Below are 27,873 nucleotides of genomic sequence, written 5' to 3' on the forward strand. Positions count from 1 at the left end.
ATGGAGCTCCTGGGCACCACGCAGCTAGCCAGTTACTGCGGCACGAAGAAGAGCTGCCTGTTCCCAGATCTAGCTCCCACCAGCACCACCAAGGACACCTATCAGTCCTACTACCTACCAGACTACCGCTACCTCAGCTCCTGGAGGCCCAGTCTGCTTCACAAAGTGGTTTCGGTTCCTCCCAGCTCTGACAAGCAATTTAATCCCACTGGGCGGCCGCCCACTATTCTGCCTGCATTACGCTCTTCCCTGCATGCCCGCTACAGCACTCGAGACTGGCACCATGCGAACATGGCTCAGTTAAAAGGCTCTGAAGCCTCCAGGTACCGTGCCAGTAGACTGAACACTGATTCAATGAGACTGATGCAAGATAAAGATCAACTGACTTATCAGATGCAAGAAGACAGTAGAAGAAACCTGGGAGAGAGGATCTCTAACATTGATTTCTGGAGATCTGAGCTCATTTATGAGCTAGAGTGTCTGCTGAAAGAGACCCAAGCCTTGGAGACAGCAAAGCAGCGGCTCGAATGTGCTGCAGATGAAATGCAAGGACCACTGAAGGTGGGGTTGATGTAACCAGTTATTTCATAACTATATTGTGGAATGGGTAAAGAAAATGGCTTTATCTCTGTTGAATACTAGTATGACTTTTACTGTTATCACCAAGACAGATCTTGGTGAAACATTACCTTCGGTAAGAAGGAAACCTGGCCACCATGGGCTTTACATACGAAAGTCACAAAGGAACCTATCAAGACACTTCTATGCCCTCTTTTTTCTTCTTTTCTGCTTGAGGCTCTCCAGGAGCCTGACCGTCCCTCAGGCACTGGCTAGTCAGCTCAGTACATTACAGGAGAGCAGAAGATGGCCCTCTAAGCTGCAATATCCCCATATTCTTATCCAGCTCTGAATTTTCTGTTATTGCTTGGTGAAAAAAATATTTTCACTTAGGATAGCATATTATTTGTGTTACATTCTGAAGTTCTCCAGAATCTTACAGGCAAATTAATTGCAACAGCAAAAGCCACAATAAGAGTCAATGAATGATGCTAGCAAAAAACTCAAAACATGCAAAAACTAGAGTCAAAGTTCTCTCATAAAAATCTGGGGTATTGCTGATGGAAGCTGTGTCTATCAGAAATGTTTCCAGGCAAGTACAAATAGAAAACCAAAATTCAGTATTCAGTGATGACTTTTTTAGTTGTCTGTATCTGTACTGATTCAGAGTGGCAGGCTGAGCACGATTGCTATTCAGGGAACACTTTCTGCTGAAAGGCTTTGTGCCAGCTAATGCCATTTCATCTATTAGTATGGTTCTAAGATGGATGAGACATTAAGAGTAAGGTTAACCTGCTGGGGCAGGTTAACTGAATTCCTTATTAAATGACTGTCATTATGCAGTCATTCTCTTGTACAGGTAAGGAACTTCTAAACTTTGGCATTGGGTACGGGAGGATGAGGGGAGATGAGATTAAAGGATTTTTCTAGGGATGAGTGTAGAACAACACAGGTGTTTTAATCCACACAATTTACAACAAAGCTTGGGCATGTTGAGATGTAGGCCTTGCTGCACATTAATAAGCAGCTAATCAAATGGCAGCTATGGTGGCAGCTAATCCTTAAACGTATGTATTAACAGGTAAGTAGGAATGAGCCACTAAGATGGATCAGCTGAGCACAGTGAAGCCACCTCCTATTCTGTTCCACCCTCAACAGACCGACTTTACTTGACATGTCAGCTCAGTGGCCCCTTCAGCAAGGTTCAAGGCTTCACAACGCTGCACTGAGCCTATTACAAATGCTCCTCTGTTTGCTTGCAGATAGCCCTAGAATGCCTGTACCACCGTGAGAAGCGGAAGGGTATAGACTTAGTTCATGACAATGTGGAGAAGAACCTCATAAAGGTAAGACCAGACTTAGATGTTTATTTTTCAAAATGTGGAAATAAATATTTAGTTGGATTTTAGTTATCACAGTAAAAACATTGCAGTAATTTATTCCTTTCATTCATTTGGAAGACTGAGAGCAGGGGACAAGAGGAAGAAATTTGATAAAACTATATGTATTGGGGACGGTTAAGGTTCTATTCATCCTTCCTAGAGCAAAAGGAATAGCCTAGCAGCCTTGTGTGAGTTCTTGTCCAGTTCTATCTTCCCTGATCCTATAAAACAAGGTAGAAACATTTCTCAAGATTGTTTTCTGGGCCATGGTCTATAACATCTCCGAAGTTCTTACAATATAAAATGCTGGTTTACTGCCTTGCTATATATACGGTGTTACTGAACAAATAAAATGACATGGATAGTAGTGATTGATAAATCTTTTAAATAAAAAAAATAATCAAATAACATTTTGCTAACATATTTGAAAGAAGTTATATTGGATGTGTATGAGAACAAAAACACTAAGAAAAGAACATTATCGGACAATGGCATTGCCTCAAGGACTTTTCTAGATTAATACGTTACAGAAAGATGTGCAGACCACTTGGATAACCAAGACGCTTGTTCAGAGCCTACAGCCTGCAACTTGGAATTTTATAATTTTAATGAAGAATCAAGGAGCTAATATATAATAGCTTAATTATTTCAGCACTTAATTTAGCATGAGAATTCAGGATAGGATGAAATACTGCTAAATGTTCCACATGAACAGATGAAAAGACTACTTTTTCAAAATGAAAAATAAAGTCTATTTGCCTGACTTCCCCAAGCACTGCTCTGACTATGGAGCAAGCTAGAGAGAGACAATAAAGGACAACAAAGGCTCATTTTGTGTAACAGAAAGGCCAGTTCTAAAATTGCTGTCACTCCTACGCATACTGTACAAGTACAGAGACAGAGTCTGTATTTTTAAATTTGGGGTGTCTTAATGACTTCCAAACAATTTAAAACACTTTATTCCCTGTTTCAAAACTCACAAACTGCACACACTTAGGTAAGAGGGTATGTTGGACTAACAGTTTTTAAAAAGGCAAAAGGCTGGAACACCATTACGTTGTTTGAGGGACTGTAATTACTGTGTTTGCATAGCTTTCAATGTGGTTGGTTTGAGTATTTTTTATTTATTTTAAGCTGAGTGGAGCCTGGCTTTGAATTTCTTTGACTAATATTTATAGTTTTGAAGAATATTACAATATACTTCCTTAGGGAGCCTGTTTCTGAAATCAGATATATTTTCAACCTACTCCACTATTAGCAAAATATTTGTGTTGTTCTAGAAAAATGTAGTAGTAGTTAGAAAGGGTAGTTTAATGGATTAAGGTTCATGTTTCAAGTATCTTCATTATACTTAAGCCAAGCAAAATTTGACCTTACGTTTATTAGAATGACTCCATCCAATAAAATCTACTAACAGGTTTGATATAATATAAAAACACATACACAACCAAGTCAAAAGATACAACTTTTTAGCACTGATGAAGAGAGGGACCAAAACACATCCTTTTTTGACCAACACTGCATCTGAGATACGCGAGATGGTTGCAGCATCTCCAATGCAGAATTAAAAGGATAAATTCACTAAAACAAATGAAGTTTCATGAAAGGGTTGACACTGTATATTTTCCACTGCAGGAGGTCGATGTATTCAAGGACTGTCAAGAAATATTGACAAAACTTGCACAGAAAATCAGTCAACAGTTGGGGTAAGACTTTATATTTAATTCCTGGTTTAAAGATAGGAAAACTGAATTCAGTGTTGGCTAGTATCTAATGACAGATTAAAAATAGCAAAGGCAAAATCAGAGACAGCCTGTTAGATGCTCATCGCCCTCCACGTCTAATTCTCACCAATGATAGAATTTGTATGTTAAACTGCAGAAGAGCAATACTTACCATTTAAACATGGCTGTGACTCAATTTTCAAAGTCAGGTTTAATCTGAAATCCTTCATTAAAATTAGGGACACCAAAATTATAGCTTAGTTGTGCCAATGTTGTTATGTGGCGCATTGGAGTGAAGTTCAAAGGGATTTTTTTTTAATTACAAAGCTAAATTCAAAGGAAAATTATTATTGACAAAAGAAACGGGAATCTAAGCACATCATAAGGTATGAGATGAGTTATGGAATGAACTTCAATTATTTTTATGTATATTTATATAGGTTTTTGTTATGGGAGGCTTTGGAATTTATTTTATTTCTTTGAGAGTACATAAATATCCTAGTAAATGTAAATTATATTTAATTCTTACCACTTAATTAGGTAAAGCTATTCTGAATAGACTGTTCTGTTAACTACACAGAACTGATACAAATTTTAAAAGTCATGTTTATATGACATGACATGATTCTCAAAAGAAACAGTTTAAGCTCTCTAAAACTACCTGAAGGGGCGTTGCGGTGAGGTGTGTGTTGGCCTTTTCTCCCAAGTAACTAGTGATAGGACGAGAGGAAATGGCCTCAAGTTGCACCAGGGGAGGTTTAGGTTGGATAATAGGAAAACTTTCTTTAGTGGTCAAACTCTGGAACAGGCTGCCCAGGGAGGTGGTGGAGTCACCATCACTGGAAGTGTTGAAAACATGTATAGACGTGGCGCTTCAGGACATGGTTTAGTGGGCTTGGTGGTGTTGGGTTGATGGTTGGACTTGATGACCTTAAATGTCTTTTCCAACCATAATGATTCTGTGATTCTGTGAAGTACTCCCCAGGAAGATAAAATTGTACAGTTCTTGATTAATTCATAATAGAAGAAAAAGACATAAGTAGATTTTATAAACAGCTGCTTTTATTAATGGCACCCAGGACTCATATGAGTTAGGTTAGATGCATTTCTGCTGTTCATCCCACTACTGTAACGTATTAGGTATATGATCAGATAAAGGCTAAATTCACATTTGGTCGCATGAACTCTGTCTAGCTCTTCAGGCTGGCATTTCTGGTTACCTTTGATTCAGTTCTGTCACCACATCAGGCAGACTGATAGCAATACCAGTTGACAAGTACATCACGGAAACAACGATATTTGCAAAAAATGTCAATATGTCTGCTGTCTCCCTGATGCACTGGAAAGCAAGACGTCAGTTCTTGCTTCATCCATATTACCCCCATTCTATCCCAAGGTCTGCCAGGCCTTTCCCCTTTTGGAAGGGCCAAAGGAGATTAAGTTACTCCAAAAATTCCTTGTGGGTAAGAAAGCAGATGGAGCAACATAATTCCTTCCTCGTGATCAAGATGAGCAGAAATATTTAAAAAGATTGTCCAGTGCCACGCAATTTGAATTATGCTAAGTGAATTTGTCCCCCAAATCAGGAGAAATGGGAAGCCACAACTCTGGTCTGCCCTTGCTCACTGACAGCTTTGCTAGCGTGAAGGTTGTCACTGAAAACCTCCTCCCTTTTGCTCTGAGGCTTTCCTTCATGCCACACAACAACCACCTGGTATTTTTCACCCTTGGGGTTGTCTGTCATCAAAATGACAAACATTATTAAATGCAGTGACTTAAATGCAATTCTTTGAGGGATACTCACTAGAGGCTAAAAGGGATGAATGGTACAGCCGCTCCCTCTAGCTAAGTTACAGCACCGAGCATTTTCAAGCCACTGTAAATGCCAACAAAGTATAAAATGAAGCATTGTAGGAAGCTAATGAAAGCAAGTAGCTATTTAGCACAACAGCATTAAAGGTGGTTCAGATTAAGGTAATTCTTTCCCCTTCACAGCATCAACAGAGATGCACAGCATGCCCTGGAGCAGGATCTTTCTGACAAAATGTCAGCCCATTTTATTGATGAGAAGTGCTTTAATCTGAGGAACACATCGGACAGCATCAACTTTTACCATGGAGTGGAGAAAGCAGATGAGACGTGAGTATGGGTGGCTATTGTAGCCTTCTCTTTCCCTGCTCCCTGATTACAGCACAAGTCCTAGCCTTATCTTTGAGAAGCAACATAGAAAGAAGTGGCTTCTTTCTCCATATGGCCCTGTCTTTCCTTGGTGTGAAACCCTCCATCCTACCCAGTTATTCCCTGCCTCCTAACGGCTCCATTGTCGGAGGCCGGGCAGAAGCTGGCAGTCTGCAGCACCTACAGCACTGATGTGCAGGGAGCTGTGTTCTTCGGCCAGGACCATCGTCCTCTGCTGCGTCGCAGCTGACTCCTTGCCCTCAAACTCCTTTCTGCAGATGCCTCCCCTTGGTTTTGATTGATACTGTTTTGTGGCCTTCAGGTTTCAAAACCACATCCGGTCAAATTAAAATTCAGCTAAGGTGTGCAATGTGGTAAACAACATGCAAGTGTACACCAACGACCATATATATTTTTCATAATAATCGCGTGGGTTCTTTGGAAATTAGGCCATCAAGTTATACAGAGTTACGTATTAAACAGGGTGATCAAAAAGATTTAGCACAGCTTTAGCATTACAGACTGAACTAAAATTACTGAACTAAAGTGTCCCAATTGTATACAGTTTTAAAACTGTTTATTAGTAGTGGCCTCATCGAGACCTGCATCCAATCCAAAAGCAATAGCAGAAGAAAAGCAGCTTGCAATAGAGGGCACTGTTTTTGTGCTAATGACTTGTTAGTTCCCTTGTCACTCTTTAACATAGCAATATTTGAATGGAGAATGTACTTTACAATCCCAAACGATAACAACTCTGTCTTGCTAGAAGAAGCAAAAAAATAAGTATTATTTGTTTACTTATGTTCTGTTTTTCATTAAAAGATCACCTCATTCACTACTGAAATGAGGGCATATCTGAAGGAAACTTGGCAGGCATTCTGCTGACTCTAGTAACACTACCTACTTTTAGGATTAGCAACGAATAAAATTATTCTTGTCAGCTCTGGTAAAAAGCAGGTTCATGTGGATAAGTTTTACAGCCCTTTTCCTTTCTCACCAACCATTATTGAAAGAAATGCCATTTTTCATTAATATTTTCCCAAAATCATTTGTCAGACTGAGACATACCTGCAGTACTCAAGAGCAGAGCAGGTGTTTTCTGCCTCAGCAGAGCCAGCCAGATAAATTACAGTCTGAAAAAGCAATGTTAAAAAATAGATTAAGTACTAAGTATTTCAAATAGTCAAGATGGAAACCTACTTGGAAATTTAATTTTCTGATGAGAATATGAATATAATCATCAGACCATAGCAGGGGAAAAAAAAAACCCCAAACCAAATACCCTGCAGAAAGTACACCGAGATTGCCTGGATCAGTAGCTGTAATGCCTGCTCAGGTTTAGTACCCTGATTTATGCACTTTACTATGGTATCATGTCGGTTACCTGAAACTGCTTAAATAAATGTGCAGTACTAAGGAATTCCAACTCGTTTAGGAAGATTGGTACTTCAGTTTGGAGAGAGAGGAATACCTTATGAAAAAGTGAAAAAAGGGCCCCTGTGAAAACAAGCACTGACAAAATTAACTTTTTCTTTTTGCATCCCTTAATATTTATTCTCAGTGTTCAATAAAAATCTAAAGTAAATGTGAAACAATAAATAGTGACCTGTCCCTGCAGAGTTTAACATACAGGCATATGCAGGAAAAGTATGCAAGAAAAGGTCATTCTTTACACAGCAAAATGTATGGAGTTGACACCAGGGCCACTAAGACCTTTCGTTAGCAGCTACAATATTCAAGCAAGCCACAGAAACTCTGTCAAAGCAGCAGCTCTCCAAAATTTTAAGTCGTTGTTGACAAATCTTTGGTTTGTAGAGGAAAAAGGAAAAAGAAAAGTGGGTGTGAAACCCATAGAATCACGTGATGTACGTGATTACACAGTTTGCACAGTTTAATGGATCAACACTTAGTGTAATTAGCTCCGAACAGAAAATAGCTTGCCTAAGCTTTTATTTTTCAATTTTCCCCTTATCTTAAATTTCTTACTAGTGTTTCAGTTCCTGCAGCGTGGGCTAAATTCAGTGAAGACAATATCAGGTGCTCTCAACATGCAAGGGCCAACTCTGTCAAGCTGCGAGAGGATGCAGAGGTTGGACTGGAGAGCACATCTGAGGAGATGTGGAATCATTTCATCAGTACCAACTTGGCCTTTAACAATCGTATTGCTGAAGTAGCTGATGCAAAGAACAAACTCCAAGCACAGCTGGCCAAGGTAAGAGTCACGAGGTGTATTATCTTAGTTGTACCTGAAAGGTACAGAACTCTTCACCAGTGTTTATATCCTTCCTGAACAAGCACCTCCTCAAAAGATATACCTGCGTTACCTGTCCTCAAATGGTGCATTTAAATCACACGCAGCCTGAGCAGAGCTCATTCAAAGACCAGCAGATGGACAAGATGACAAGGTTTACAAGGAACAATGCAACTTCTGTCCATAATCACACACCGATTATTTTCATTTGCAGTTTACGTGTTTAAAGTGGGGAAAGATACCTTAGATAGCACTTTTTTTTCTGTTTTACACTTACAGATTATATTCCCTGGCCATTTGCCGATACAGATATAGTACATGAATTACTTTTTTTTTTTTCTCAACAGTGAACTAACTTTGGAATGTGTGTAAATAAAAAGGCCCACAAACAGCATCACGTTTCTCTGTTTTAGAGGAAGGAGAAGACTAAGTTTTTGCACTTTCATTTTGCAGCAGCAAGGGAAGAGCCCTGAATTAACTAAAATTTAAAAGTATTTTAAATTTACAGAATGTCATTAGTCTGCCTTTGACACCTAAGTTTCAAGTTTTCCTCGCCCTTTTGATAAATACATTTCTACATCTTTAACCTGATTTGGAAACAGCCTGGTATTTCAGGGTGGGTCAGACAGTGAACTTTTCAAACATTTGTTCTGCCTTTGTCTTCGTATTACTCAAAGCAGAAATGTCATAGGAGTCAGACCTGTATTAATCTCTACCTGTATTGCCTTTTCAGTAACTTTTCACTTATTTAAGTGATGTGCTAGAAGTGTATTAGTTGAATTTTGAAACATGTATTCTGGAGTTAACAAGAGGTGCTGCCTTTGTACGGATAGATAAAGCCTTGTTAAGCTAGCAAGACTCACTGTCTTACTTTCACGTGACTTCAGTCTGAGTTCAGTAAGTTCTTCTGTTAAGACACTTTCTCTTATAGAGCAGCCTCATGTTCACTCATTTGTTTCAATGCACATTTGGAAACAATAGAGTTTTCCTGCCATTCTATTTGCCATGAGTAGTTTAAGACATTTTCAGTTTATTTTTAGGGACTCTTAGGAAAGTGCAAACTAACCAGCTAAATGTGTGTGAAGTCACAGCACATAAATTAATGTTTTCTTTTTTCTCTGCTTATAAAGCATGAAAGATGTTGAATGTAGTTTTTTGTGTGTTTTAGATTCTGTATGATCTAGCCAGCTACAGCACTTTATCCCTGAATTGGCCATCCATCGAAGTTTCTTATGGATTTAAATTTATGAGCATTTGCTTCACATTTTCCATTGACCTTTTCTAATGCTTTTAAGTTCCCCTTTTATAAAAGAACTTATAGCATAAAGGTAGCACAGGGTGCACACACAGAATCACAAAACACATTGCTAGATGTCAACATATGAGCAGGGATTTTGTCATAGAGTCCAGCTGATATTATGACATAACTGCTGACAACTGGTATATAAAATGAAAAAAAAAAAATTATGTCCCTATATGGTTACACCATTAAATAGCAACAATAAGCTATTTGGAAAAACTTGACTAATCATATTTGTACAAAAAATAATTAGTTTGTATGGTAGACGTGGATAAAAAAAGCATCAAATAAGATTGCACTCTGTGAACTAATGCTGCTGTTACTGCTGAGTTACTAGTTAGCACATACATAGCAGAGATACTTTACTCATCACAAGCTCCATAGTAATGTAGTTACATCAGAGTAACAAAATGCTAGAGAAGAAACCCACACATGCTGGTGATGAGTAATTCAGGCTAGTCAGTGTTGTCAAAGAAAAGGAAAATACAATAGGTTTATTGAGCAAAAATCTGGTTAATATTTGGGTGAAGTTATATGGTAGAAGTCCTGTTAGTTCTCTTGCTCACCACTCGAAAGGACAAGAGGAAGGAGAAGGCAAGCGAGGGCAGAAGTAAGGAGTGAGTACTCATTTAACAGTTATCTATAGGTAAGCATCACAGAGTACACTTTCTTCTTTCTCCAGGCTTGCAGTATAGTCTAATAATTGGAGAAGAAATATTGCTAGGATATGCTAGCCAGTGGTGCGCTCTCAAATTCTACCACACTTCCGTTCTTCCACTGGGATGTGATTATAATCAAATGCAGCTACTACAGTTCCTGTTCCATTCACATGTAACAGCAATTAGACAACGGGTGCCACAATTTCATTTTTTGTGTTTAAAAAAATAAATCAGTCTTTCAAAGGCTGTTTTTGCACTGACTTCTCAAGCAGTGAACGCCACTCTCGGACATCCTTCTCTCTGCCAAATTATTTCCCTAGCTAAGCAAGCTAGCTCCATAAAATGATAGGAAAATGAGCATAGAAAAGATATGCTATCTTGGAACTAGGAAAAGCTATTAATTTAGTGAGGTCTGGAGTCCATTTCGGAATGAAAAATACTTTTATGATTTGTTAAACAGCAAAATCTCTTCCAGACAAAAAATAAACTACAGGGAACCTCCTGCAATCGTTTGTTTCCAAAATCAGTACCCTGAAAAAGGAAAGAATCAAAAAATACATACAAGAGTAAGTAGTGTGAATATCATGATGATCTAAAAAAGATTCTATGTTGAAAAGGCACATTTTCTTCTGTTTATATCACTTGCACATAAAAGATCATCTGGTTAAAATTACAAACCAAATGCCTAACTCCTCAGCTTGTGATCCACTGCACACTTTAGAAATACAGAGCACCAGGTGGAACAGTCCGTCGAACAGTTTGTCTTGTATTGTAGATTTTATCTATTGGCCCTTAAAAAATTTGGTTTTCCTTTGGAACTAAGCTTTTTGTAAAAACTCATCTCATTAGACTTAACCTCTGGAATCAGTGTGCTGTACTAGTGCCAGTCATTAATATCATGGTGGTGATTATGCTGTGTGCTATGGTTAGCATTTGTCATGCATGTACTTAAGATGTTTCTCCTGGCCTGATTTTTTTTTTTTTTTTTTCATATTTAGTTTGTATTGCCCATATGTATAATGGCTTTATGGCCATGTGTTTACAGTCCTGACTTTCTGTGCAAGAATGTCATTGCTTCAAACGTGTTTAGGGCAAGTCACTACCAAAAGGAACATGGGCATTGCTCTGGTAATGATTTATCAGAACATTCTTGCATTGCTGTGATCAAATGCTAAAGGGCCTTTCTTTTCCTTGCTTGATGGTAGTATTATATCATATGTGAGAATATGTGAGCAGAGTGCTATTCATTTATTGCTTGGAAAACAATAAACAGGAATAAAAATACAGGGATGAACAAGATTTAGTTCTGAATTTACCCACGCAAGCTAAGGAATTCTATGTGCTGTTTGCTGTACCAAAGAGCTACAGTTTTCCCCTCAGCAGGCATTTGCGCATATATTGCATCATACACTTCCTTTCCTAGGTGCTGTTGTCTGCAGCACTGCTGTTCAAGAGAAGGTTGCTGGCTTGATATTGTAGTTCAACAATAGTCGGTAACAGTTATGTTGTCAAAGGCTCTGTATGAACAATCTTTCAGTCTTTCCAGTGTTCCTTCTCCGCCTAAGTACCACCAAGTCTGTATTTCTCATATAAACAAAAGGTGAAGAAAAACAGTGATCCATTATTATTCCATTTAGTTTTATTCTAGGATATTGTCCTCCTCAATGTCTAGACAAGTGTGTTCTATATACCAAAAGATACCTTCATCACATAAATACATTCTGTGTATCCAGTTTTTACTTCTATCACAGATTATGCCAGAAGCTTTGCCAAGACCTTCTCCATCAATGACATAACGTCTCCATCTCAGGTTACAAACTGTACAAGTCTCAGAATAATAACTGCACAGCAGTCCATCTGGTTTTATAAGCATTTTGTCTACTTCTAGCACTGCCGGTGGACTTGTACCTCAGTTTCTAACAAGTTCCTGTACCATTTACCTTGAGTTACTGAAATACAATTGAATAACAGACTCTAAAGAATTTTCCTGTTGTAACTGATAGAGGTTCTGTCACAGAATTTAACCAAAATTCACACTCTAGTGTTCACACATCATATTTAGAAGCACATGAACAAAATACGGTCTTCAGAAAAAGATTTCATCTAGTTTGCCTTTCCAATCCAGGTAAGCCAAGAGATGCACCTAAGAACTTTTCCTAGTAGGCATTTGAAAAAACAGATTTTTCCTCCTTAAATAACTTTTTCAAACTCCAACATTCAAGCTGCTTGGCACACAGCCTTTGCCTCGTTTTCATGTCTAAAACAGTCCAAACAAGACCAATTACCTTAAATTTCTAGTCATCAGACAACACACATGACAAAAACATTCATATACTATCATTTTATAATATATATTCACCTGTCCCATCACGTTTTTTTACCATAAACCTACAAAAAATTTGCCTTTAGTTAGAAGGATGGTTTAGCAACTTACAGACTTCTTGCCTTGGGGCAGATCAGATGTGCTTTTACCCTTTATTCTACTTAGAGTTTGGTCTGAATCCCAATACTGAATAGGCTCCAAATTCGGATCAAGTAACCAAGTCAGCACAAGGAAAGTCTCCAAAGAGCACTGGTTGTCAGTGATCCCCACTTGCTTTTCTACATTCTCAGTCCAGCTGCTGTCTGCTCTCACCGATACCTCACTGATGTATTCAGGAAATTGTCTGAGTTCACTTCAGATTTTAATTGTCTGCTATTTGGCTTTTCCTGCCTGCCACTTCTTCTGGGGAAGCTGGCTGGTGAGGCTGACAAACCCCAAGTCTATCAGAAGTCTGGGAAGTGATTTGCATAGGGGAACAGTAAAAAAGGATTAAATTGCTTTTGTATAATTTTGAACAGGAAAGTATTGAATGCAGAAGGGAAGTGCTGTCCTTAAGAACCTGTTTTATGTATGTCCCTGTCCAGTTCACTCTAGAGGTTCTATGTAAAATTATTCCCTGCCCACTTTTGCTTGATTTTCTTCTAGAGGACTAAGACAATTTGCCATCTTTACAGTGGCAATCAAAACTGAGCATGTGGGAGCAAGGGCTGCAGTATAAAGCATTTCCTACTGCAACTCCAAAGCCCAAAATCATCACAGATGCAAGAATGATTAAAGGACTGGCAAGCAAGCAACTGATAGAGCAAGTTCCTCAACTTTCTCTTTAGCAGGCTGAAAAGGGTGATGTTAGTAGCACTCTACGACACTGCTTTATTTAGCTTATCCAAATAACAGTTGGGGTAAAGGCAGAGAACTTGCTAAAACCACAAGTATCTATAAAGAATGAAAAAGAACCATAATAGAAGACTTTTTGCTCAAGCAGACAAAGCCAAAAAAAGAATCAGCGGTCAGACAAAAGACAGACAAATCTAGATGGAAAATATAAGCACTTATTTTTCAGAGCACAGGAATTCATCACTGTAACAGGTTACCACAGATGGATGGCTTCATTAGCACCAGGAACTCAAAATCAACATCACTGTTCTCCCTGCAAGCTCTGCTCTCTCTATAGGCACTGGCTTACAAAAAGGAATGTCTACATTCAGACTAGTGACCTGCAGGCAGTGCACTCTTAGCGCATAACTAAGACTTCTTTCTGACCCTAAGATTGAAAATGTCTCATTTCCATTTCTGTCCCAACTGCACAAATCCATGATTAATTTATCTTACTTGATTCAGGGATTAATTTTGGTCATAACAATGTGAGGTTCATCCAGAATTTGGACAGCAGAACCCTGGAAATACGAGGTGCTGGAGACAGAAGCCCAGAAGCCCTAGCTAGGTATCTGGCACGGGTTGGATCACAAACCAAAGAAGGTATTACAGCTCCACTGTTTCACCATCACTGGGCTCACAGAGCACGCGGTCGTTTGAGGATGCAAGTATTCTGCAAGAGTCTAATCACCATGTATGATTCCGGTCAGGCTCAGAGCTGCTCTAGGACCAGAGTTTTAGGCTGGTGAACAGAAAATATAGTGTACACAATTCAGTGTAGAAGAGAGTGGTGTGTTGTCTTTAGCATGCCTCAAGAAATACTCAGTTTATGCCAACAGATGATATGGTAAATATATTTTACATCTGGTGTAAAAGTATACAAATCTTTAGGAAAAGAAGGAAATCCTTTAATCATGGTGCCAGCCCCTCATTAATATGTTTGCATCTTTTTTCCATAAAGTTAATATTAACATAAATAGTTACCTTGGCTTCAGTCTCCTGGAAATAACTAATAGGGCAGAATGTTTATGTACGTTAACTCTGGGAATCAGTCTGACCAGACAGCAAGTGACATATTTACATAGTCCAGTATTTATGCCATACCTAAACAGCAGATTGTCTCTGCCAGCTCCAACACCTGTACTGTGTTCAGAATTGTTTCTATGCCCAGAGGCAGAGTGCCCAGCACCACCCTTCCTCCAAGCCTTGCTATTCTACTACCTGGGAGCACAGGGATCAGAAAGATGCTAGAAGAACTTTCTGCTTAGTAAAAGCATGAAAAATTAACCATCCACTCCAGTAAAGGAATAGCTACGATTCTGAGTATTTCCACTCAGTTCACTGAGAACATACGCTTTTAGAAACAGGTTGCTTTGTTTGATTTTACCCCTGGGGTGTGAAAAGGCAGTATATGACATCAATATATGATGGACATTAACACTCACTTTCCTTTTTGCCTGGTATATGTTTACTCTACCTGAAGAGCCTACAGAATTTTGTTTTAGTAAGTTACTCCACCTCTTAAATAAGTTACTCCCTCAGATTCTCCATCCTTCACACCTTACTTTTCTTAAATTTATTTATACATTTAAGAAAAAAAATTCTTTCCTGTCTTAGCAACTATTAATTATGTTTGTATGGTGGCTAGAAGGAAATACTGAATATATTTTATATTTACACAACTCTCTTCTAATTCAAGGGATGAACTTAATTCTATAACTAGCATGAAATATAGAACAAAAGCCAGGAAAGCCTCAGTGGTATAAAAGTAGAAACTCTCTATCAGCCTCTGAAATAGTTTTTAAACTTCTTATCTGAGAAATTCTGAAAGGAGCCCTCCTCTGGCTGTTGAAAAGGACACGGCCTGCTCCTCTGAATAGACACATAAAGAAATACTAAAATATCATGGGAAGTGTCCATGCAAGAAGCATGCAGGAGAGATGCAGCAGCATTGTGAGCTGTGGGAAGGAGTATGCGTATAGCAGAGGGAGTACTTGCCCTGTGTCACTTGCCCCACAAAGGCTTTCATCTCAGACCCCAATCTATCCTCACGTAACGGTTTTAATATATTTTTGTTGATTGCTTTTTTCCCTTCCTCTCTTTATGCCTTAAAATCTCAGTTATTTGCAGTTTTTCGTGCCTCTTCATGGTGGCTGGGTATACAGTTAATCTTATCATTTAATACTGGAACCTGTTTGAGAATAAAGTTTTCAGATGATTACTGAACAGTAACTCAGAAGTGGTTGGGAAGGTGTGTGCTGGTTGATGTAGGCAGCTCAAACTTGCTTGGAAAAACCTGTTTGAAGGAGGAAATAGTTACTTAAGCTAGGAATAGCCTTTTGCCTACAAACCAAGAGAAATTATAGATGAAAGCTAAGGCACTCACTTGAAGACAGATTTCTCTCTCCTAAAATTGTTGCCTAATCTCATGAAATCATAAAGACTCACATAGGCTACATCAGAGTAGGAACAATGGGCAAGTGGAGAAACCACGTAGGAGAAGCCTGGCTCCTCAGCATGCCGTGCAGCAGTGCTCCACGTCATGGATTAGCCTGGGGGCCCGTGAGATGAGGAAGGCTACAGTTATCATAACCAAGTGACAGCCGCTGCACATCAGGATGGATTCAGGTTGTCATGAATCTAAGAGTCTATCTTTACAAAATACCAGAAATCTCTTCTCACACTGAGGGACACTCAGCTGTTAGGTAAAGGCAGCCTGCATTAAATGGATGTCAGACTTTGCTGGCATTGATACAGAAAACTTCTTTCTGCCACAACGCTGATGTGTGAGAAACTGAGGTGATTGCTACTATTACTGCTCCTCCCCTGCAACCCATCTGCACTCAGGCAATTCGTATAAACTTGGCAAAGGAAACAGGATTTAGTTCAAGGCAGCAGCGCTCATATATATTTGTAAAACTTCCTTATCCTCAGAAAGGGCTGTCTTGCAGGAAAGAGATGGACATGTGTAGTAGCTTGTCTAGAAAAAGCATTTTCAGGCTCCAAAGCGTCATGAGACAAATGCATTGCATTGACTCTATAGTGAGGGCAAATTTAGCTTACCATGACTGGGTTGAAATTTCATTAATGACTAGAAAGAGTCTCATTCCTGACAAGAATCAATATTATAGAGCAGCTGCATGAGGCACAGCGGTTGCCCTCTGGCACCATCTCTTTCTAGACACATCTCTCTAGAAAGGGATGTATACCCTTCTCTCAGATGAGGTAACCTGAGACAAAACAGAGCACGCACAAGGGCCAAACTGCCTGTTTTATTGTTATTTTGACCTGGTTTAGCAAAAATATGTTAATAACATAGCACTTAATTTTGTTCTCCTAAATGACGACGCACTCCAAAATTGCTGGTCCTGCAGCATCTGAAAGCATGATACACTGTAAAATGGAGGACAAATACAACAGAACTCTGAGGTTATTCTTGTTCTTTGATAGTTAAAGGTGTGGCAAGGAGGTATGCAAAGAGTTAAGCATTTCCTTACGTATAGTTATTGCTTCCTCTGTGATTTTGAAAATATTTTAGAAAATTCAGGCAAATTATTTTCTCCCAGTATAATTTTAATAAATCTGTTTTAAAATAAACATCTTGTACATTTTTAGGACCAGCGGAAACATTAAGTAGAAACCAATTGCACATAAATGTGAAATGGATTAGATAATTTGCAGAGATCAAAGTCAAAAATGCATACCGGAATAGTGGAAGAAACACTTTTGCAAGATTCTAAATTGTTATACCAACCAAATGCAAGTCCCAGGGTCCCGGGGTCCTCTGTTTCAATCTATGCTGAATAGACTGATCTGTGTAAGGACACAGATTAAATGTCCAGATGTATATTTAAAGCCTTCATTGTTTTAGAATTACAGTATTTACATCCTGACAGTTTCCTCTTTTCTGTGAAACTGTCATGTTTAAGACAGTTATAAAGGAAATATCAGGGATTTTACAGGTATCCTTGGGCAGGCATAGAACTTGCAGCATGCTTTAGCTTTCAGATCTGTTGACTGTATTTATGCCAGCCCTATTCCCATTGTTACAAAGCTTTATAAATAAAAGGTTGCAACATTCCCAAATCCAGACCAATCTCTCCATTCCTGATAGGAGTTTTTTGATGAGTGTGATTTTTTTTCTTTTAAACGTGCTATTATTTTTTTCTTAAAATATTCCTGGACTACTCCTCACCACCATCTGATTAAAAGCAAACCAAAACTTGATAAGCTATAAAACAGTGACCTGCAATTCAGCTTCAAAGGAAACAAACAAACCCTAGAAACAAAAAGAGCAAGGGACATGGTAATGTCTATCAAGAATTTGTCAGAGACATGACAGTAAAAACTGTCAGGTCCAAGTTCCTTTCAGATTCAAGATCTAGGCTATACTTGCAATCCAAAGATTGCAAGATATCAGTTTTACTTTGAAATAAGGTGGTCACGTACCCTAAAATTAATTGTGAAATCAGTCAAAATTACACTGTCTATTCAATTAAGTATGGTAACATCAACAAATGTAACTTTTACAAAATCATTTGGATGAAATAGGGAAACATGTATGAAATAAGTTTAAAAAAACTGAGAGGCAAAACATGAAATATAAAGAAATTTATAAAATGAGGGCACAAAAATGCTCCTCCCACCATATCACCAGGCTGCTGCTTTGCATTTGGATACTAAACACTGAGCAAACCTTGGAATCAACAAAGGAACAAGGATAGCAGTCAGACTGTAGCATTTAAAAAATGCTCATGCTGCACGTAAGACTACCCTGATTACATAAAGAAACATGTGTGACTTCAGTGGCTCTTCCTCTCGGTCTTACTGTATCTAGCCTACAAAAACTGTGGCCTTGGTGAAGTGAGAGAACAGTGGTAGTGCAGTTTTCTACAAGCTCTCAAGAATGCTGCAGCACAAAACTTTACTCATGTCCTGGAAAGGAAAGTTTCCGGATGGGCAGCTGCCTGAGCCAGTGCCTCACCATGCTCTCTTAGCAACACGCTGCTCAGCGTTTGTTGTTTTTGCTTCCTGCCTTTGGAGGTCATCCAGAAATGACGTAGACTGGTGCAACACTATCTGGTGATCCTCCCCACCAATCCGTTTACAGATAGTAAATTATCTAAATCATTTTATCCAATGTGAGGCCAGAATGAGTAATTGAAAACTGTTTGTATAAAGCTTCTACGATGTGTTGGAGGTGGTTCCCCTGAGGCCATTTTTCTTTGTATGTCTTAAATGACAGTGCTTTTGAAAAAAAAGTAAGAGAAAATTTGAGAACACATAATGAACCTAAACCACATCCACTTAAACGCAGCCAAGCAGGACTTAAAAGATGGATGCATGGTTTCATGTTTGAATTTTGAGTTCACAGGCAGGTTTAAACAATATTTTTCTTTAGTGAATGAACGAGGGGTTTGCTCAGTAGCACTAATCAATTGTCTCGGTTATGCATAATGTGCTTGCACACTACTACCTTTATAAGCAGGACACCAGAGCGTAGTTACTGCACATTGTGCCAACACAAAGTCTTACAAGGGTTGAACATAAAACTGATTTTTCAGTAACTTTTAGATGAAAGCTCTCTTTTCATGACTCATGAGCTACTGGATTCTCAATAAAGAGAAACATTTCCTACTTAGACTTCAGCACTTGCACTTTTTGAACATCAACATTGTGTGAATTTGTGGGCTGTGCAAGCTCTAAACACTTCGTGTCACTTCTAGATACAAGACTGCTATTGTCCTGTGTCAGTTATATGCCATTATTTATGGGGGAAGTGCACACATGACTTAGTATTCTAAAAAGAGAGGACAATATAGTCTCCTGCTTCTGTGGCACTAAGGGAACACCTATGTGTTTGCTATGCATACAGCATTAAGTGCTGTAAGGTAATGGAAACAAACCTCAGGTTTGATGATTACCAACATTCATGCACTTGAAACATTACTACTAAATTTGAAATACATGGCTTTGAGGTCTGGCAGTTGTACTTGCACCATGGCCATGTATGAATGCATCAGAAGAGGATTCGAGAAAAGCGTGGGTTCAGAAAATCGTTCAGAAAACCAGTTCTCTCTGCTAGGTGAGCTTAATGAAAATGGCCTTTCCAAGAAACTGAGGACAGTTTATACATGGGCAATCTGCTCAGTGTTGTCTGTACAAGAATCAGCTTGTTCCCTCTGCATCTTAAAAAAACATCCAACATGTAATTTATTTTTTCACACAAGCAGAATGAGAGAGTAAAGGGACCCAACTGTTACAGAAGCACTGTCACGTAGGACTGGAACGGCCATGGTTTGCTATAGGCAATCCTTATATAATAAGGATTTGTGGCAGAGGAGTAGTATTGTTATCTGAGGTACTGAAAACTACTGAATTTCTTCCCTGGCCCTCTTATAAATTTGTGTAATGCTTCCCAGAGTCTGCTGCAGTATGTTTCTGTACACATGCTGCATTCCCTTTGATGGCTTCCTGCCTTCCTTCCACATGTGGAATAAACACAAGATATTGATACTGCTTTCAAAGAAAGAGTGCAGGAAAAAAATTTCTTGCACAAAATATTAATTTCATCCTCTTCTCTAACCTGATTAGAACAATTAGCACTAATGAAGTATAAGACAGCTTGTAACCTAACTCCACTCACCAAATAAATTGTTTTGATTCATATTATCACCGGACAGAAAGTATTAGCACAGTGACTACATTACATGCCTACCACAACACTAGTGCATTTGTGAACCGCAGCATTGCTCTAGGGAGTTGGTTTCACAGTCACGGATCATTAATCAAGTGCTCTGGGCTGCTTTAGTTGCGCTGTTTCATTGATAGATTTGCTCCACAAAGGTGAATCACCATTTCCACCTGCTGCCCAAGAGAGAAAGTGTTATCACCAATTAAGCTCAAGGTCTGAACCACAAAGGTCCTACCCAGAATCTGAACTGAGAGTGCAACTCCTCTGTTCCACCATAAGTAGAAAACAAATAACCCCCTCAATCCTTTCTGAAATTGAGACATAACTTTTCCCAGTTCTTACTGGGCTGAGATACATGCTGCTTTGTTTCATTGTTTTTACTTTGAATTACACTTTTTATTAAAAAGAAATAAACCTGCTTACAACTTATTGTAACTAGAATTAATGCGAGAGACCAACAACCTCCCCATACCTCACTGCAGGTAACAGAACTATGCCCCAGTGAATTTGGCTCACTTGCACGCAGTAAGGCGTAGCATGGGAAACGCTGCTCTAGTGACAGAAGCTATAACATAAACACAGGAAAGGAGGACCCTGCTAAGCAGCGGGTGACCTCCAAAAGCACTGTGTATTCTTTGCCTCACAGCTTTGGTGCGTCCCCACCGGTTGATGTTTTTGGTTAGCGATGAAGGTGAACAGTGGGAGCAAAGGATAGGACTGATCGGCTTGTAGAACTCTCCCCGACATACGTCCCTTTAATCACCAGCAGCCTGTCTAGGAGCTGGACCTCACCTTTGTCATGCACAGATGAACACGCACTAGGTTCTCCTAGGCAGGTTATAAATAGCAAAGTTCTAACAACAGCACAAAGTACTCAAATTCTTCTGAGTAGCAGAAGACCCAAATCCTTAGTGTTTTCAGGGAAAAGAAAGGATGTGGGCTTAATGCATAATGCGCACATTTAACTTCATTAAGTCTCTTTCCCTTGTTTTTTTATATATAGAAATAAGTATGTGTAACTGGTAAAGTTGTAGATAAGATGTAAAACGATGTATTTAACAATGAACTCTTATTGTAAGTAGTTCCTCTGCAAAACAAATAGCTACCAAAGCACACTGGATCACCTGCATAAATATTCCCCGTAAAACACAGGGAGTTTACAGTGATTATCTAATTAAGAAGGAACCACTGCAGAACAAAATTATAGGGAGAAATTTGCTACCGTTAGCCTTACTTTCTTCCACCCTATGTCGCCTTCATAACAACCCAGATTTTCCCCCCCCAGCATTCTATAAGCAATTAAAGCTTCTTTTTGGGTGAAGATACTCTCAAGCTAGCTCTGCGAGAACAAACTTTGGACTCAAAGGGCTCAGTACAGTGTGGAGACCTGGCTTCATATCAGTGCAGTCATGTTCATACGCTGCTGCTTCAGTGTGCAAGGTGATTCATCTATTGGAAAACTGCATTGCTGTGAGGGTCGAACTGGTCTGGACACTGCTAGCAAGCAGGTCTTTCACATTGCTCTGCTATGCAACATCAACAAGCCCTTAAGGATTTGGACTGGGGTGCAGGTTCCTGGCATCGTTAACTCTTTGGATTTTGTCTATAAGTAACATTTCATCGGCAGGAACTAAATGGATTTTCAAACCACAGACACCATTACCAAACCTGGGACAGCTTAGCGTGCAGACAACATCTAAATAGCAGCATAATTTAAATCACATTATGCAATTTTTAGTGGCTGTTGAAATTCAAGTTGCATTGATTGTAGTAGGCTGGCTGAGAAAGTACATTTATTTAGTTTGTTCTCTTCCATTTTAAAGCTGTCTATAGGAAAAGCTTGAATAGGTTCACCACAGTGGCTGTAATGAATCTTGATAAATGAAAGTAACATAATAATCAATTGTTTGGGAAATGTTACCTGAATATAAACATTTTCTCTCAGACTGAGCAAAGCTTTTCCCTTGCAATTTCTCTCTCTTTTTCATGCAGATTAAAACATACAAGAAGCACTTACAGGATCCTCAGTTTTATATGATTATAGGATAACATGCACTGCAACTAAAAACTATGCTATACTAATTCCATAGGCCTCTCCTTTTTGGTGACGTTTCACTCCGTATCTTCCCCATTTACAGAAAGTAAGCTTTTAAAGGAAGTTGGTCTTTCCTCTAGAGCTCCCAGCGGAGTTTTCAAAACTTTGACAATTTAGTTTCAGTATGAAAATATGACTTGTGTTCATATATTTTTGCAGCAGATGTCCCCAAAACACTTGGGGTATGAAACAATTTCAGAGGCGACATACTTGATTACTTTTGAATTTCTATGAAGCAAAAAGAAATAAGAATTGAATGAAGGTTTAAATGAAAATGTCAGTTTATTGGAATTTTACCTTTGCAAAATGTTCATAGATCAAGCAGCAGATTTTTTCATTTAGGAGAAAAAATGGAAATAATTCCCTGAAGAGCTACAAACACTGCCTCTACGAAAATGGCTGTATCACAAAAACACAGTTGAAACAATAATCACAATAATTCAGTGCTTCTCTTCTGCTTGTAATAAATTTATAGTCCAATTTGTCTACAAATTTCTTAATTTTATAATAGGAAAGAGATGGTGCATTTCTTAGTAGAAGTTGTTCGTCTGTTTTCCAGGAACAGCTTCATTAAGTGCTTTCATTTGATGTATGATTGTATGGGCCCCCATCCATATGTGCTATCCTATGAGCTTTGATTACCACATGTCTTTTTAAAGAAATGGCAAGATCAAGCCAACACATTATACAAATACACCAGACTGATGCGAGTTTATAGTAATCTCCTCCCCTAAATTAAGCAAAATGAAATGACATGCCAGAATGGAAGCAGTTCCGAGAGGAGTGTTTCAAAGCAGGGGTGAGTTCTGATTTTGTATGCACAAGGCTTACAAAAACATTCTGCTTTGTTCAGATACTTCAGGAAATCTTCCAGACAGAAGATACAATCATGTTACTGGAGAGATCCATAAAGGCAAAGGAGTACCCACTGAAAGTGGCTCAGACCCGCCTGGAGGGAAGAACCAAACGGCCCAATATAGAACTTTGCCGTGATGCACCTCAGTTTCAGTAAGTAAAGGCCAGATTACTCTGTCCCTTCCTTCATCGGCCACTCAAGAATGGGAAATTTAATGACAGTGTGAATGGGTTTGATGAGGTTAGAATTGTATTCATTACACTGTGATACAAATTCTAGAAGAAGATAGTAAAATCCAAACAGCTATGTTAAAATAATGGGCCAAAACATCTAATGTTCAATGTGTGTAGTTGCCTGTAACTGTCCTGGGAGAGGGACTCTAAGAGCTCCGTTGCCTGTTGGTGGCTGATATCTCTTGGTATTCACTCTCATGTCTGAGTTGAGGCTTAGAAATTTATTTTAATTCCATTCTCTATGAAACACAAGATTTCACTTTAGGAAATAACTGATTTTTAGAAACATGTTATCTCAAACAAATTTCTGTCTTTCAATGCAAAAAACTATCTAATGGTCAAGCTCCTTAAAAAGTTAATTGCAAATAGGAGTGAGGCAGCATCTCTTACCGCCTCAGCTAATTTTCAACTGTTTAGTGCCTCCAGTATCATCATTATACAAGTCAGGTCATTTAGCATACATTTCGGTTATAGAGCTGCAGGGGCTTCCCAGCACCTGCTGGCATCAGCCAGGTGACCCCTGTGCTGTAATCCATTATATAGTCTGTACTGTGTCTTTCTGGATGTACAAGATGTCCAAGATACTAGTCTTCCTTCCCTAATGACTGAAGAAGGGTCTTTGGAATTTTAATCCCATTTAGTTCCCTCCAATCCAGTTGGAGCACACCAGTGTTCCAGAAGAACACTACTGAGTATATCTTATTTAAAATACTGTCTTCAAAATATTCAGGGGGCAGGGGGTGGGGGTGTCTGTCTCAAGAAATACTGCAGCAGGGTTCTTCCCATAGCTGGAGTGAATTTCACAGTCCAGTAAGAGAGAATTTTGCATATTTTTATGAAAAGTGGAAAGCCATTGCCTTTTTGTTTTTGTCTCTGGCAAAACCTCACTGTATAGGCAGTGAGATCAATGAAGTACATAATGGTTGAACTGAGTATTTATATTATTTTTCCTAAACAGTGTCCTATCAGCTCAAAAAGCTTTTAGTCAAACAAGGAAGGGGCAATAAATCATAGTTTATTGTACTGGCATCTTTTCACTTTTTCCAACTCCTTAAACCATAAGTCATAAAATGCAATATATATTTTTTCAGCCTCATACCTCCTTAATCAGATCTTGACATTTCCTTTGGCGTATCCATATATTAGATTTCTTCAGCTTTACACTCTACTCTCCACATCCATTCTGTCACAAAATACTGTTTTGGATCTGAATTCTTTTATATCCATTTGGATAGTTTTCTTCACGTGTCAGGAATTACCTGTAAGAAACCAGAAAAACTTCTGATTGCACTGTAGCATTCACTCAGCAGTTACATTTACTAATTAGCAGATCATTTCCATTTCACTTACCACTACACCATCAATTAGGCATGCAAATAAGCTAGTATCAGCATTTTATTAAAAACACACCAACAAAACAAAACATGATGTCCTTAAATATTAACACACAACTCGAGTCTTATACTCAGTCTGAGTCTTGTTCTCTCCCTACTTCCTCCCTGAAGATCTCTTCCAAAAAATGTCTGCAGCATTATGATTGATATCAGCCCCGTCAGCAGGACTGCATGTATCCAAGATGTAAAACTTTCCTGATTTAGGATCAAAAATGTGCTGAGGCAGAGCGTCACATTATTGCTTCTTCCCACACTTGCCAGTGATGCTGTTGATGTTCAAAAGGGTCCTGTCTAAAAAAGTTTGGAAGCTTCATTTGAAGTCACTGGAATATCAGAATGTCTTTGAACATTTTCTTCAAATAGGTTGAAAGGACATTAATGTGAGATACGTAAAACCAAAAAGTACATAGGTGTTCTAAATCAATCTAGCTTCTACTAGCTTATAGGTTATATAAGAGCTTCACAAGCTGTTGCACAGCTATTCGAAAGTATTTTAGGCTTAACATACACACAAATTTTCTGTCAGTCTAATACGTTTTCTAATAATTTAACCAAAATGTTTATACAAGTACACTGTTTACTAGAGGTAGTTATATTGGCAGGTGATTAGCATCTTCTGTTCTTCTTCCTCCAATGCATAAGAATTTTGCTCTACCACAGCTCCCTACTCCAGACCAGGTTATTTTGGATGTTTTACCTGATCCAAATAATTGAATTTTATGTAACTGCAACTAGAAATAGAAGTTCTGACAGGGTATTTGAAATTTAGATACTGTTTTCTATCACAGGTTTTGTCTGAGCTCACATCTCTAATAAAATGTATTTTCTTAGAGACAAAATCGTATCTGAGAAAGTAAAACCATTTGCTAATTCACTTTTTAAGGATTTTTTGCTTTTAATTGATTTGTTAACTGTATTTCTCATGTGGTTTACAGCAAGAAGGAATTCAGGCCAATAGCTCAACTGTAATAGGGAAAGAAAATATCAGATGAACCACTTCTTTGTAACATGTAAATGTTATCTGAGCTTGCTGTTTATTTAAAAGGAAGTGCTGATGTTGGCACTTGTTCTCTGTGTGTGCTGCCAAGTTTGTAGTTGAAGGCATTAGACAGAAAACAGATTAATAAAGGCTAGTTTTTCTGTGCTGAAGCAACTGGGACTAACCCAGAACAAGTCAAAGTGGGTTCTGGAAAAATCAATCTTTCTTATAGTCTATAGTGCACTGAGCAATTAATAGAACATTAGACAAAACACAAAGTTGACAGTATTAAGAGAGTTTACCAGATCAGTGATTATACAAGAAGATTTGCCACATGTCCATTGATAAGCCACTGGAAGAAATGTGGCTAATATCAGCTCACAGGAAATTTTGATTTCAGAGTTCCAGATTCAGTGGTTATTCTGCCAGCGATTCTTGTACCAACTAACAGGCTGCTGTGCCAAACCTAGACTGTCTAGCACATCCTGCTGCACAAGTTGAAACTATCATGAACTACACCAAAACTCTCTGGTAACATCCATCCCAAACATATTGTGCAGGACCATATGCAAGTGCTCAACACAGCCATGCTAGCCCTAGAGGCTACACAAATGACAGGCTGCAAGTGAAGAAGATAGCAATTAGAAAAATATATCAAAGTGGCTTAGTCTGCTGTTGAAGGTCAATGCAAGCAAGAAATTATCACGGCTTATAGGTGCCCTACTGATTCAGTCCAAGACAACTGTTCAAATCCTGCCTGAAAGTGTGACCTGTCCACTGTCAAAAGAGGAATGTGGCGAGGGATTGCTAAAGTTATGTGAGCAACCTGTCCCCTTCTCTTTTTTCAGGCTTGTCACTGAAGTTTACACTATACATGACACCTTACAAACCCTAAAGCAACGTCTGCAAGAAGCCCGTGACACTCTGCAGATGCTGAATGTCAACAAATCAAAGCTGGAACATGAAATTTCTGTGAAGGCAAACTCCTTCTTCATTGACAAGTCGTGTATGGACATGCGCAAAGTCTTCCCCAGCACCCCACGGCTCATTGGCTACACTTGAATAGTAACTTTGATATCTTAGTGCGAAAGTCGCAAAAGTTGTGACTATTTCCTGAAGGAAATCATTATTATTCTGTTTTCTCCAAAAATTAAGACCTATAGAAATAAACTAATGAAAATTAATATCATGCCTCTTTCCTTTGAACAACCTCGTCTTCTCAGCTGTAGCTGTTACTAATACAATTAGTAGACTTAATCTAACAGAATCAGACCACGTAAAATAACCAGACAAATATTACAAGACATATGTGAGTTACTAGCTAGAGAAAAGGTTAGACTGAAACGCCGTACTTCAACAGAATTAGTACAGTACAGGATTTAACTGTTCAGGATAATGTGCCAGCTGTGTTTCAGTCCTTGTCTGGAAAAGTCCCGTTTAAACGCTTACTCCATCCTTACACTCTCCTATCTAGCAATGCTAGATTTGGTGTTTAGAATTAGAGGAGGTTGAACAAACTTGATTCACAGAAGCTGAAGGGCAATTTCAGTGCAACCACTTCAGGTACACATGTAGCCTGTAATCACTGAGAGGGAATCTTTCCAACTGTACCTCTTTTTTTCTTTTTAATTGGATTTTTCATACAATTAAGTATGAAGAAAATTTGTCTATTTATATGAACTATTTCTGACTGATGTGGTATTTGCCTAAGTGTGAAAGGTCTTAACTATTTAGAAATATGCACTATCTATCATTAGATCTCAAAGGGCTATATGAGCAAAGACTCGTTGCTCTACTGTGACTAACGAGAAAGTTAAGACAAAGCGGGAGTGGGACCAGTGTACAGGAACATGATGGGCTTAAAGTGCGTTGAAATTGTCCTTCAGTCTGTAAGTCAAAACTGCTCAGCTTTCTAGTTCTCAATGGAGCACTACTCTGAAAGATGGAATGGATCTTTGAGATCTGACTTTTCTGGATGACAGCTGAAACACATTAACAGTGCCGTAATCCTAGTAAAGGATTTCAGGAAGAACTAGTTTTAACTAATGGTAAAGCAGTCTGTTTGTGCAAAATGGAGTAATAGTGTTTTAGCGTTATTTGTGGTTCTTTCCTGGATTTACTCACATTCATTTACAGAGTAACCGGCAAACTGCCATTCTAATAACTGAGCTGTTTCCTGCTACCTCTCTACAGGGCAGCTCTAGGAACACACAAAACGCATTTTACACTGGAGCAAAGCCAAACCTGAAACAATGCTAGATTTGAAAGTCTCCTGAATAAACTGGCTCTGTTCCTCATCCTTTGTTTTGTGTGGGTGGTGGCTTAATCTAGCTACCAATAAAAGTAACATTGCTGAGGCACGCCGAGCTGAGCG

The 27,873-nt window shown here is 38.7% G+C and overlaps 1 protein-coding gene across 1 annotated transcript; it reads left to right on the forward strand.

The window, feature by feature from the left end:
- On the forward strand, positions 1-26,561 carry TEKT5 (tektin 5; the record flags this gene model as incomplete). Its single annotated transcript, XM_082006591.1, has 7 exons — positions 1-561; positions 1,821-1,904; positions 3,576-3,646; positions 5,660-5,803; positions 7,832-8,054; positions 22,891-23,045; positions 26,348-26,561. 7 exons carry the CDS (start codon positions 1-3, stop codon positions 26,559-26,561), a joined length of 1,452 nt encoding a protein of 483 aa, XP_081862717.1.
- Between the last annotated feature and the right edge of the window lie 1,312 nt (positions 26,562-27,873).

This window comes from Phaethon aethereus (assembly GCF_964289735.1).
Source record: "Phaethon aethereus genome assembly, chromosome: 15".
NCBI lineage: Eukaryota > Metazoa > Chordata > Aves > Phaethontiformes > Phaethontidae > Phaethon > Phaethon aethereus.